This window comes from Corythoichthys intestinalis, chromosome 5 (assembly GCF_030265065.1).
Source record: "Corythoichthys intestinalis isolate RoL2023-P3 chromosome 5, ASM3026506v1, whole genome shotgun sequence".
NCBI lineage: Eukaryota > Metazoa > Chordata > Actinopteri > Syngnathiformes > Syngnathidae > Corythoichthys > Corythoichthys intestinalis.
Window position 1 is genome coordinate 49,892,388 of NC_080399.1, and position 12,232 is coordinate 49,904,619.

At 39.7% G+C, this 12,232-nt stretch overlaps 1 protein-coding gene across 3 annotated transcripts in view; it reads right to left on the reverse strand.

Moving 5' to 3' along the window:
* Positions 1–3,134: 3,134 nt before the first annotated feature.
* The window catches only part of LOC130916509 (uncharacterized), a 32,313-nt gene continuing 23,215 nt past the window's right edge, over positions 3,135–12,232 (reverse strand). Inside the window, exons 6-7 of one of the 3 annotated variants that reach the window (XM_057837287.1) lie at positions 11,803–11,918; positions 3,152–4,002 (exon numbers count right to left, since the gene is read on the reverse strand). In XM_057837287.1, the coding sequence (XP_057693270.1) occupies positions 11,831–11,918 (88 nt within the window). In that variant the 3' untranslated portion in view covers positions 3,152–4,002; positions 11,803–11,830. Of the gene's footprint in view, positions 4,003–11,802; positions 11,919–12,232 lie in introns of all 3 variants that reach the window. The other 2 variants (XM_057837289.1, XM_057837288.1) reach the window with 2 other exon arrangements.

The window sequence follows — 12,232 nt, forward strand, 5'->3', positions numbered from 1 at the left end:
TCAGCAGTTTCACCATTTTGACGGAACTTTCCACTAAGCCATTGGACTTTGGAAAGTGTGGACTTGGTGTTACATGCTTAAAGTCCCATTCCTTGGCAAAGGATCGGAACTTGTCATGAGAAAATTGTGGGCCATTATCCGAAAAAATCTGGTTTGGGATCCCGTTCCTTGGGAATATGGCTTTCATCAGGCATGAAAATCTCTCACCTTTCGGCAAAATTTACCGTTTTGAAGTAAAAAAAGGGTGACCTACGTGAATCGTGTAGATCCGAGGAGAAACCTTTTTGGGGTGGGGGGGTCGGGAGTAGGCATGTGCCGGTTTCCGGTGTCACGGTTTACCATTGTATGAAAACGTCGCGGTTTCAAAACCACGAAAATTATCTGTTACACCGTAGTACATGATTCGCTATTATTTTTCATGTGTCAAAAATGCAGCCAAAAGTGGCGCAGCAGCGCTCACCCCTTCCCCTGTTTGTTGCTTTGTGTGTCAGTGACGCTATTCCAGCGAACCCAAAAACAAAACACAAGGCGTACATTTCAATTTATTGAGCTCTCAAATCGTGGTAACTGAAATATACAAAATGAATACATTTAAAACGTTGGACAATAGTCGTTTTCCATATGTGAGTAGCTTCAACTGATTAGCACCATGAAAAAGTTCGCCAAAAACAAAACACATTTTCCTTTCAAATTCAAAATACAAACTGAAAAAGTTCGCCAAAAACAAAACACATTTTCCTTTCAAATTCAAAATACAAACTAATTAAAAACTTACAAAGACACTATTTTTGTTTTTACTGAGTTTTTTTATATCCCTTTTCATTCCCTCCAAAATACTTTTTGCATGTATTACCCTTTCATACTTTTAACCATTGTGTTTTTTTGTGGTAGCTTTAAAGCAGTTGAGCACATTAGTCACATAGCGTATTTAAACCGTCCTTATTTGATATAACTACATTTAAGTCTTTCTTAAGGCATTTTTTAGTACGTTCTGCCTGTATGCATCTAAACAAAACAAGCTGAGAGCACACGGTAGTACTTTGGATGTCAAATTTGCCTCGTATACAGTAGGACGCTTCGCCTATGTAGACATTTTGGCAAAACGCCGGAACATATGTCCTCCACACCGTTCTCACCTTTTTAACCCCTGACCCATTTTCATGCCTGTTTCATACATGCTTCTGCTGTGTTGGCATGTAGTTTAGATTTCTGGATACATGGAGTAATTGTCTGGTGAGCAATTCTGTTTCACGTCAGGCCATCCATTTCTGATTATTTGCTCCAGTTGTTTCAGTGTTTCATTTTTTATGGTCTCAGTCCGCATGAGCTCTATCTTTGCATCTGCTACTGGCAGTGCACTTGTGACCATATGTACCAGTTTAGTGTTCGAACTCTACTTTGGGTCAACAGCTCTGGATAACGTATCAGCTGTATACGTAAGTTTACCTTGGGTGTATGCAACTTTCAGTGAGTAGTGTTGTTTTATCATCATTAGTTGGATATGCAATGGACAATTATTTAGTGCAGGGGTGTCCAAACTTTTTGCAAAGGGGGCCAGATTTGGTGTTGTAAAAATGTGGGGGGCCGACCTTGGCAGACGTCCTTTACGTAGAACAATATACTCAAGCAAATTTTAGCAAGTGATTCTGTCCGTCACATTTGCTTTATTATTTTTTCAAATGAATAATTTCAACAATCTCGCAACTAGCCTTTGTGGCGTTCTTTCGACTCGGGCTCTTGCGAAATACTGCTGCAATAAATATTTAACTAGCTTCAAGTTGCTTCAATTTCTCACAACGTATCTTCCCTGTAATCTTGTCGTACATATCAGCATGTTTTGTTTGGTAATATTGCCTCACATTGAACTCTTTACAAAACAGTGACTGTCTCTTTGCAAATGAGGCGGACACAGTTGTTGCGTATTTTAGTGAAGAAATTGTCCAATTTCCACCTATCCTTGAAGCGTTGGCCAACGCAGTCAACTTTCTTTTTTTTTTGTTGCTTATCGCCATTTTAGAAAATTGGAAGGGTCACACGGGGTAATATTGCTTAGAGTGCTGCTGCCTTTTAGTGGGTAAATGAGGAGTAGCATTTAGTGTGTAAGCTACTTCATATGCTGGTAGCAGTACTGCTGACCAATTTATTAAGTCTGTGTGCGGGCCAGCATAATTGATTTTATGACAGAGGCGGGGGGCCGAATGAAATTTGTTCACGGGCCGCATTTGGCCCCCGGGCCGGACTTTGGACATGTCTGATTTAGTGGCTTTTGAAACAATGTAATCAAGGGCTTGTGATCAGTCTCCACGCTGATTTCGTGTCCTGACACAAACTGATGAAATCTTTCGCAGGCATATGTGATGTTAAGCACTAGCAGTTCTTTTTTAATTTGTGCATAACGTGTTTCGGCATCTGTCATCAAGCGTGACGGGTATGCTACAGGTTGCCAGTCCTCATGCTTTTGCAGAAATGATACACCGAGCCCACTCTGTGACGCATCCGATGATATTGTGATAGCTTTCTCCGGATCATAGAATTTCAGGACCAGTTCTTCTGTGAGAAGTTTCCTTAGGTCATCCCATGCCTTTTCATTCTCATGGTTCCATTGCCATTCAATGCTGTTCTTCGTTAGTTCTCAGTGGGGCCATTTTCTCTGACAGGTTGGGTATTAATTTCCCACCACCATTCCCCCATCTAACTTTCACATCCCTCCGTGGAATCTGCCGTTCCACTTCCTATTAACTCATTCACTCTCAGCCATGTTCACCGGAGCAAGGCCCTTAGCTCCTGGCTGTTTTACTGGATTTTTGACTGATTTTGCAAGGCCCACAGAAAATTCAGTTTATTGCTATATAAACATGGAACCCACTAAATGAAAGATTAGACTCTCTTCTTTCAGCATAAAAAAAAGTTAGGTCATATCTTTTTCCATTCTTTAGAAATTAGCATTAGAAAATAGCTTAGTTTGAGCAATTTTCCAATTTCTGATGAAAAAAACAGAAATTGAGCTTTTTGTCAAAGCATACATTTCAGACATAATTTTGACTTTAACGCAGCTATTTTTTGCTTTAGTTACTTCCCAAACATTTGAATAATGTTTTCCTTTTACAAAATAACACAAACAACAAGACAAATAGAGCTTTTGATCGCAAAGTAACAATTTATTTACACATAACTAAACTATTGAACTGTTGACCTATTTGCACACATAACAACGGGGAAGGCTCTCGGCTGCTCCTGGTTGAATGAGGTGGCGCCCAGTAATCTGATGAGTCCAGATCAAGATCAGTCTCACTTTTTTCATCATCTTCATCGTTGGTTTCAACCTCGGGCTCAGGAGTAACGCAACGTGAGCTCCGCAGAACGTGTGTGGAACCTGACGCTGTTGTGGCCGTCACCGTCTGTCTCATCAAGATAGATTTTTTAAAATCCTTCTTTGACGATGGTTTCGTTTTCTTTTCAAAACACTCCTCCAGTGTTGTTTGCCTTTTTTCATGATCGTTCTCCACATTTTATTAAATTCTCACGTGTCTTCACAAGATCCCTCCAACTTTCGTTTCCTGACTATTTTTCTTCACTTCCTTACAAAATGTGCTACTGCCCTCCAGTGGCCAGTTTTATTGCTTTTAAAATGAGTTTTGAGCATTGTGCATAGCAGTTTAGGTGCAACAGAACCTAGAGATGCCTCTTGTTTTTAAAAAAAAAAAAGAAAAAAAAAAGGGAAAAGACATATAAATACGTTTTTGGGACACTGAAACAATTAAAACTAAAATGTATTTGTTTTTGGGAGCAAATGAGTTAACATCCTCTTCCAGACCACATCTGTCACCATGTGTTACTTTGTATTTGAGGGTTTCTTGAATAAGACAACTTACTGAAAGTGTTGACGTTTTTTTACTGACAGATCATTAGTTACAGAACAGAAGAGCATCCACGTTCACTGTACACTTGCTGGCTTTCCATCAGCTGTCTCCCGCTCGCTGCTAATGCTCCAACTTCCGTGTGCTGTGACGAGCAGACATTACTCATCGAACATGCAAATACGATGTGTTCATATCATTACTTAAGTAGGAACATAACAGTGTGCAGTTTAGTATGGACTATATTCATGCACTATTGCGGACAGTATTTAAAGGGATCTTCGATCTTAAAGACATGTAGGCTCTAATAAACCACAATTGTTCTCTTGTACTAAAATATGTTGTTAGAAACGCATAAAATGTTAAATCAATGGCAATACTTTATAATACGGGGCTTGTGACGATACAGAGTCGGGTTGTTTGGGAATGCAGCCCAAGACGGGTGGTAAACTCGCATCTAAGGCTAAACATCGGCACAACTCGAAACCGATAGTCGACAAGTAGCCGTCTTCCGACGGAGTCTGCCGCTCTGGACGGTCCGGCAGGCCGCCTCGCGGTAGTCACAGAGTCACATAGGAAGCTAATAATTCACCTCGACTGTCAGTTCATCAGGCAGTAAAATGTGTCTGTTCAGTATTCACCTAATATGAGTGATGCTGCCACTCAAACTGATCCAGACACGTCCGATGCAGCGGTACAGTGGCCAGCTGATGCGCGCTGAGCACTTATTATGGACCACCTTGACGTAGCTAAACATGAGTTGGATGTACAAGACATGGATGACACTCGATCCCAATTCTCGTCAGATGACGAATTTAATGAGGACAGTCAGGCACGACAATTCCGATCCTGACTATCGCACGTGTGCATTCATAGTTTTATTACCTTCAGTGAGAGTTAATCATGTTAATAGTCCTGAAAATAAAAATGCACGAATGACAAGGTGTGTTCAAACTTTTGGCCTGTACTGTATGTAAAGCACACGACAGCACTGGATGCTAACAGTCTACATAATTATATTGGAATAAGTTTGATCATGCAATACCTCACCTTGAAGATCTGCTAACAAAAACTGGAGTTCTCAACAGCATACACGCTTGCTCCATTGTCATTGAAACGCACTTGCCGCAAGTACATCACCAGTTTTACCCAACTCTTGTCTTATCAGGTATTTCCTGATCTGCATTTTGTCTTTGCTGCTCGTCTTGGGAACGACCGACAGTGCTGTCCTGCTCTTCACTTTTCCGCTCTGGTTCAAATTGGAAGGGCAGAACCGACGATATGTTGGCATAGCTAATAGAGCAGGGCAGTAAACCGAAAATTTACCGTTACCGAAATTCTTCACGATGACCGACGAAATTTTGACCATGTCGGTAAATTCGGTAATTTAATAAAAGAAGAAAATATTGTCTTTTCATCCCGCTTTGACTCTGCGTTGTTCGGCTATGTTCATTCCCCTTTAAGAAAGCAGACAGAGTGCTTACGTTTGGAGTCACATGGTTTTCAGGAAGCCAATCAAACAGAAGCCCGGTAGGCTAACGCTAGCTGCTAACGCTAGCGGCTAACGCTACAAGTAAACGGGATTAAGTCGGGCCTAAGTTAGCTTCGCCAAACTTTCACCCGACATTAAGTAAACTTGACGGGTTCCAGATAGGGATGGAAAAACCGAGGCTTTCTGAAACAATGAACCACTTTTAAGACAATTGCCCTAAATTGAATCACTGTTTGACGCACTGCAAGAGCCCCATCTACTGGATAAACAGTGCACGTTTCTTTTTAAAAGTAAAGTTGACAAATTGCCTCAGCATTACATATCTTCAATAAAATTAAGTGGATGTCATCTATTTCAACCAGGAGATCGTGTCGTCATTAAGTGTGATTTACACAATTAAAGTTGACCTCTTTAATCCTGTGTCATTGCTTTTGTCTGTGAAGATGTGTTCAAAGCAGTATTTGTAATACACGACAGTGCTAGTCTTGTCAGTGGCTCGTCCTAGATGACGGGGAGTAACTGTGTATTATTTTTGTAAAAATTACAGTACAGTAAGACCAGTGCTTGGGAACAGGAATATTATTTATTGCATACTGTAAGGATTTCCAAAATCATAAGATGTAAATAACTGAGCCGAATAAAAGAAAGGAAAGGTTTGTGAAACATTTTATTTTTTAATTAAGTATAATTTCTGGGGGACGGGTGGATGTGTCGTATTTGTATCTATTCTAAATATCTAAACGTATGCCACTATCTAGTGTATAACAATGCGGAATGAATTTAATGAAATTCAAGTGATGATATTTTTCAAGTCATACAAGCTGTTATAAATGTTCACACAAGAATTCTTATTGTTTACAAGTTTTTTTTTTAATACTTAATGTTTAGACTGCATGTGCAATTTTTAAATTGAAAGCTGGTAAAAAATTTTAACGAGAAACTGTTAATTTGTATTCCATGCATTGATTCAAATTTTCAAATTATATAACAGTTTGCTTGGGCGAATTTATCGTCATTTATCGTTATCGAGGTAAATCTGCTCAATTTATCGTGAGACGTACTTAAGGCCATATCGCCCAGCCCTAATAGCTAACAAATGACACGCTGGAAGTTTGGCAGCGTGCCATGTGACGTCACAGCACTGCGACGTCAACAAGAATGGCGACCAATCAGTTAAAATAATTTTACAAATTTTATTAAAACGTAAACATTAAGAAGGGTTTTAATATCAAATTATTATAACTCATACTAACATTTATCTTTAAGAAGTACTTGTCCTTAAGCTCGAGGATCCATTTAAGAACTTTGTCACATTTCGCAGGTTAGAACATTCACTGCTCCTCCTTGTGAAAACATGTAATGTGTTATACCTCATTTTAATGCTTAAAGTCTCCTCTTGACGATGATATCAGTCATTTAGTTGTAACGTAAACCATGCCCAGACAGTATGCAATTTAGTTTGGACAATATTCATGCACTAGTGCGGACAGTATTTCCGATCCTCTGGGAGACTACGCGACCGGCCCAATTTCTAATCACGTGATCGGACCGGGACATCCCTAGTCATTTTGGAAATTGAGACAGAAAAGCCCATAGAAAATGGCAACGGTATTGTTGCTTTGTCTCACCTGAATATGTACACTCCTGATCAAAATCTTAAGACCAGTTAAAAAATTGCAAGAATTTGCATTTTGCACTGTTGTATCTAAAGAAGGTTCTAAGTAGTTTCAAAATGCAAAAGGAAGAAATGAGAGCAAGAGACAATGTTTTTAGCAGGCAATTTATTGAAAAGAACAATTTAACAAAAAAATAGGCTGTTCATCAGCTGATCAAAAGTTTAAGACCATAGCTAAAAAAAAACAACAACCCTAAAACAGAAATTAAGTCTCAAAAACAGACTCAAAAATGAGTAGCTCCACTATTATTTTTGATCCCTTCAAAAATTCGTGTTGGCATGCTTGATACGAGTGTTTCCAAATGGCTTGTAGGAATGTTGCTTCAAGTAGTGAAGCTTCAGGAAGGGCATCCACTGTCTGGAACTGATGTCCATTTTTGTAAACTTCCCTTGCCATCCATCCCCAAATGTTCACTATTGGATTTAGATCAGGGAAACATTCAGGATGATCCAAACGAGTGATGATATTTTCCTGGAAAAAATCTTTGTCAGACTGGCATTGTGAATTGCAGCATTGTCCTGCTGAAAAACCCAGTCATCACCACAAAGACGAGGGCCCTCAGTCATGAGGGATGCCCGCTGCAACATCGCCACGTAGCCAGCTGCTGTTTGACGCCCCTGCACAACCTGGAGCTCCATTGTTCCAATGAAGGAAAAAGCACCCCAGATCATGATGGCGCCCCCCTCCGCTGTGCCATGTTGAAAAAAATCTCTGGTGGCGTCTCCCTGTCATGCCAGTAGCGTTGGAAGCCACCAGAACCATCAAGGTTAATTTTTTTCTCATCAGAGAATAAAACTTTCTTCCAACTTTGAATGTCCCATGTTTCTTTGTGGCGTTGAAGGAGACGTGGCCTTTGAAGACGTTTTTTGTTTTTGAAGCCGTTCCTTTGCAGATGCTGTCTGATGGTTATTGGGCTGCAGTCAGCACCAGTAATGGCCTTAATTTGGGATGAGGATCGTCCCGTGTCTTGACGGACAGCCCTTCGGACTCTCCGGCTCAGTGCGGGTGAGATTTTTTTGGGGTCTACCACTTGATTTTTTTGTTCTATAAACCTCAGGATCTTTTAAGAAATGGAAAATGACTGTCTTACTGCGTCCAACCTCAGGAGCGATGGCACGCTGTGAGAGGCCTTGTCTATGCAGCTCAACAATCCTGCCACGTTCGAATGCAGTGACTTTTTTTGCTTTTCCCATCAAGAGGTATTGACAGTGTGATTACTTGACAGAAAATGACATGGAATCCAAATTTTTGCACAGATTTGGGCTTGTGAAGGATGTGGTCTTAAACTTTTGATCAGCTGATGAACAGCCTATTTCAATTAAATTGTTCTTTTCAGTAAATTGCCTGCTTAAAACATTTGGTCTCTTGTTCCCATTTCTTCTTTTTGCATTTTGAAACTCTACTTAGAACCTTCTTAAGATGCAACGGTACAAAATGCAAATTCTTGCAATTTTTTAACTGGTCTTAAAGCAGAAATGTGAACTAAGGTTGGCCAACCATGTTTTTGAATAATATCAATGGCTAAACAAACAAACATATTTTAATATAAAATTATAATAACATATTATAAACATATTTTCGTTATTTTTTTTAACGCAACCCTTCCAGATTCTTTGTTTAACACATAGCAACGCCCTTGACAACGAAAATGCTTTTCTTCGACAATCTTCGGAAATCACGTCACAGGGAAGTCCGTCATAGAACAGTATTGTTTGTTGCATTGCTTCTCGGTAAGATGCCACGGCGGTGTGTGGCAATGTTTTGTTCTCACTCAAACGAAAAGTTGTATAAGTGACCAAAGGATAGCAGGGCACGTAAATGGACATCTTTAGTTCGCACGAAGCGAATGAATTTCACGCCATCATCGAGTAGTGTTCTCTGCTACAAAGACTTCGAAGATGCGTGCTTCCTTAACTGGTCTGCTTATGATGAAGGATTTTCCCAAAAATATGTGTGATTTTTGGATCGATGACTGATGACTTTTTCAAAGCAGAGCTGCCAACTGTTGTGGAATGAACCGTAGAAGCGAGCGACATTAGCCAAAAGCTAACTCGTGGCAATCCCCGATCATAGTTGTTGCGTTCGCTAGGTTAGGCGTGTTTAAATTTTGCGTCATCTACGATCTTGTCCGAAAGGATTAATCCACTGTCAATTGGGAAAGGGGTGTGGATGTCCATATAAGCGGGTCAGCGTCGCGGTAATTCATGGTCACGTTGCCGTAAGAGACACACACCGCCGGTGAGTTTGTGCACAATTAGTTGTATTTGTATTATGTATTTCCGCCTTCATGCTTCAAGCATAGCATTGCATTTGTACAGTTCGGCGTTTCTTTCACGGTGATCGCTTGATAGCCTTCTAGTTTGTGTTTTACAGAGCCACTGACAGGGGACAATTGACAACAATCATGTTGGTTTTAATGTCTCGCAGCGAATCAGCGAGCGCGCAGGTCACGCAGTGAATCATGGGAAATGTAGTCTCGGGACAACACTGAAGTGGTGCTTTGTAATCTGTTCGCTTGTGTGAAAAAACTACATTTCCTCACGCAATTAGACGCCACTTCCTGCCGAGAGCCCCGAGCCGTGTTCGTACTGTTAGCTCCATGTGTTAATAAAGAAACAAAGTTGTCAGCACGTCGTGTGTTCGATACCTTTGTCAACAAAAAGCTCATAACAAGACACTATGCACGATCAGTTTAAGAGACGCTGGGACTGGAGAGCTGTGATTGGTAGGAGGCGAGGGGAAGATGAGCGAGAAGCAAAACTTTGCGGTCGAATGTGGCGGCAGTCTATTATTTTGTTTTCTTATTGTTGCCACAATAAAGTGAGGAAAGCCATCAACGACTCATCTCCTTCTTTCCCCCCAACGTTTTTATATTGTTATTTAATATGCATGAGAGCTGCCAGATCTGCCAAAATGAACATGAAGTCTGATTATTATTTTTTTAAACAATGTCATCAGACAGACAAAAACATAAAATTATGTGCAAATGCCTGCATCTACAGCAAAAAAAGTCCGCCACAATAGAACCCGATTCGTTACATTATTACAGGTACTGTACTGTATTATTAATATTATTGCTATTATTATATTATTTTTATTCATATTTTATTTTCTTTGCTCTTTGTAATTGCTATTGGCAATAGTAACAGCAGTATTTATTAAGGATGTAGTGTGGGTTTTTGGGCTGTGGAACGAATTAATGGAATTATCATCTATTCTTATGGGAAAATCCTGCTCGACATATGACCATTTCGACTTACAAACAAGCTCCTGGAACGAATTAACTTCGTATGTAGAGGTACCACTGTATTACACGTGGAACGCCATAGCAGAAGCTATGAGGGGAAAAGTTTTCATTTGCCTAGATGCCTAAATTATTAAGTTGAATTTTATTTTTTTTTTCTTAAACATTATTTATTCTGTGTTTCGGTGCAGTATTAATATTGTTGTCTTTTACTTAAAGCAGTACTTCTCAAATAGTGGGGCGGGCCCCCACAGGGGGGCACAGAGCGATGCTGGGGGTGGCGCATGTGAGCTTGGGGAACATACTTTTTTACCGTACTAGAATAAAGTGTAATTGCACATCCACTCAGTTGATGGCAGTGCCGCTCTCATTTTCAGCGTGTGCACAATATTTTTTAACCAAACAAGAGCACACAGCAAAGAGTACTGGAGATATGAAAAGCTAAGACAAGGAAATATGACGAAGCGTATTTAGCATTTGGCTTTGACTTTTAGTACAGTGGGAGATGAGGAAACGCCAGTCTGTTTACTTTGTCTAAAAAACTTTGCAGCGGACGGCAAGAAATAGTTTTTTTCAGCGAAAGTATGCCGAATATTGTCAACAATGCTACCACTTTGTCAGTGTTACATCCATAAACCAGCGAGCACTGTCAGCATCATATAAGGTGGCATACCAAGTTGCTCAGTGCAAAATAACCCCACACCATAGTAAAGGAGCTGATACTGCCTGCAGTAAAAATTAAAACTGTCCCTCTGTCCAATGACATTGTCGTTTTTTGTTCTATTAATTTTTGTTTTTTCGTCTAATTGTTTGGCATATTGTCCTCGTGAGTTAATGTTGTTAATCAATTTGAATTTATCATTATTTGTTGATTTTCTTACATTTTATTTTTCAGTATCAAACGGTCAAAAAATTTATCTTGAGTGTATTTTTACAGTATGGATGTGTGTTTTTTTTCCTTTTTGCACTTTTGTAAGTTGATGTATATTACTTTTTTGTTTAACATTAAAAAGAACACAATGTTAAGCAGAGGTGTACTTATAATAATAAGTTTATATTCAAATGATACTACAGTATATTTACAATGGTGGCAGAGAGTTGGGGGGGGGGGGCGCGGAACGTTTACGTTGTCCTGGGGGGGCATAACAGAAAATAATTGAGAAGCACTGACTTAAAGGAGGCATGGTCTATTGTTTTTAGTTGTGATTTCTGAAAAAAGTATTTTTGAATTTAAGAGTAAACATTTATTGCGTTTAAATGGGGGGGGGGGGGCAATATTATCGCATGTCGCAATAATTTATTAAATATATCATCGCACACTACAATATGTTATCACGACAGGCCGAGTTGTACTATGTGTGGTCATAAGGGTGCGCTGACGATATGGGAACGAAAATAATCAACATTATGTATCTGCTGCTTCATTTTTGGCATGAAAGTACTGATTTTTTATGTTGGACAATTACCTATATCACAAATAGGCCCAAAAATATTCAGCTTTGTTGATGTCAAAGCAATTAAGTTGTGTGTTACCTCTCTCAAAGCCTGTTCAAAGAATTCCTCACGAACAAGCCGATGGAATCGAATTTCTTTCTCCCGGAGGGGATTCAGGGCTGGAGGGCAGGGCCGGCCCAGGCCATTTGGGGGCCCTAAGAAAAATAATGCCAAGCGGCCCATATTTTTGGCACACCATTTCGTCACAGTGTACTGTGAAACCCATACATGCAATCCAACCCATACGTCCATATTTTATACATTAATCAGATTTTGTTGCACTGCATACTTCAAACTTTTCACCCCAAATGCTTGTCAGTATTTACAGTAGATGGCGCCAAACCGTTTTCCAAAAGAGGAAAAGAAATAAGTTAATGAAGAACTTTTATTTTTTTAAGCTTGTAATCAAGTATCAAAACTCACAGAAGTCAAATAAAGCAAACTGTAGTAAACGGATGTTTGCATAGAT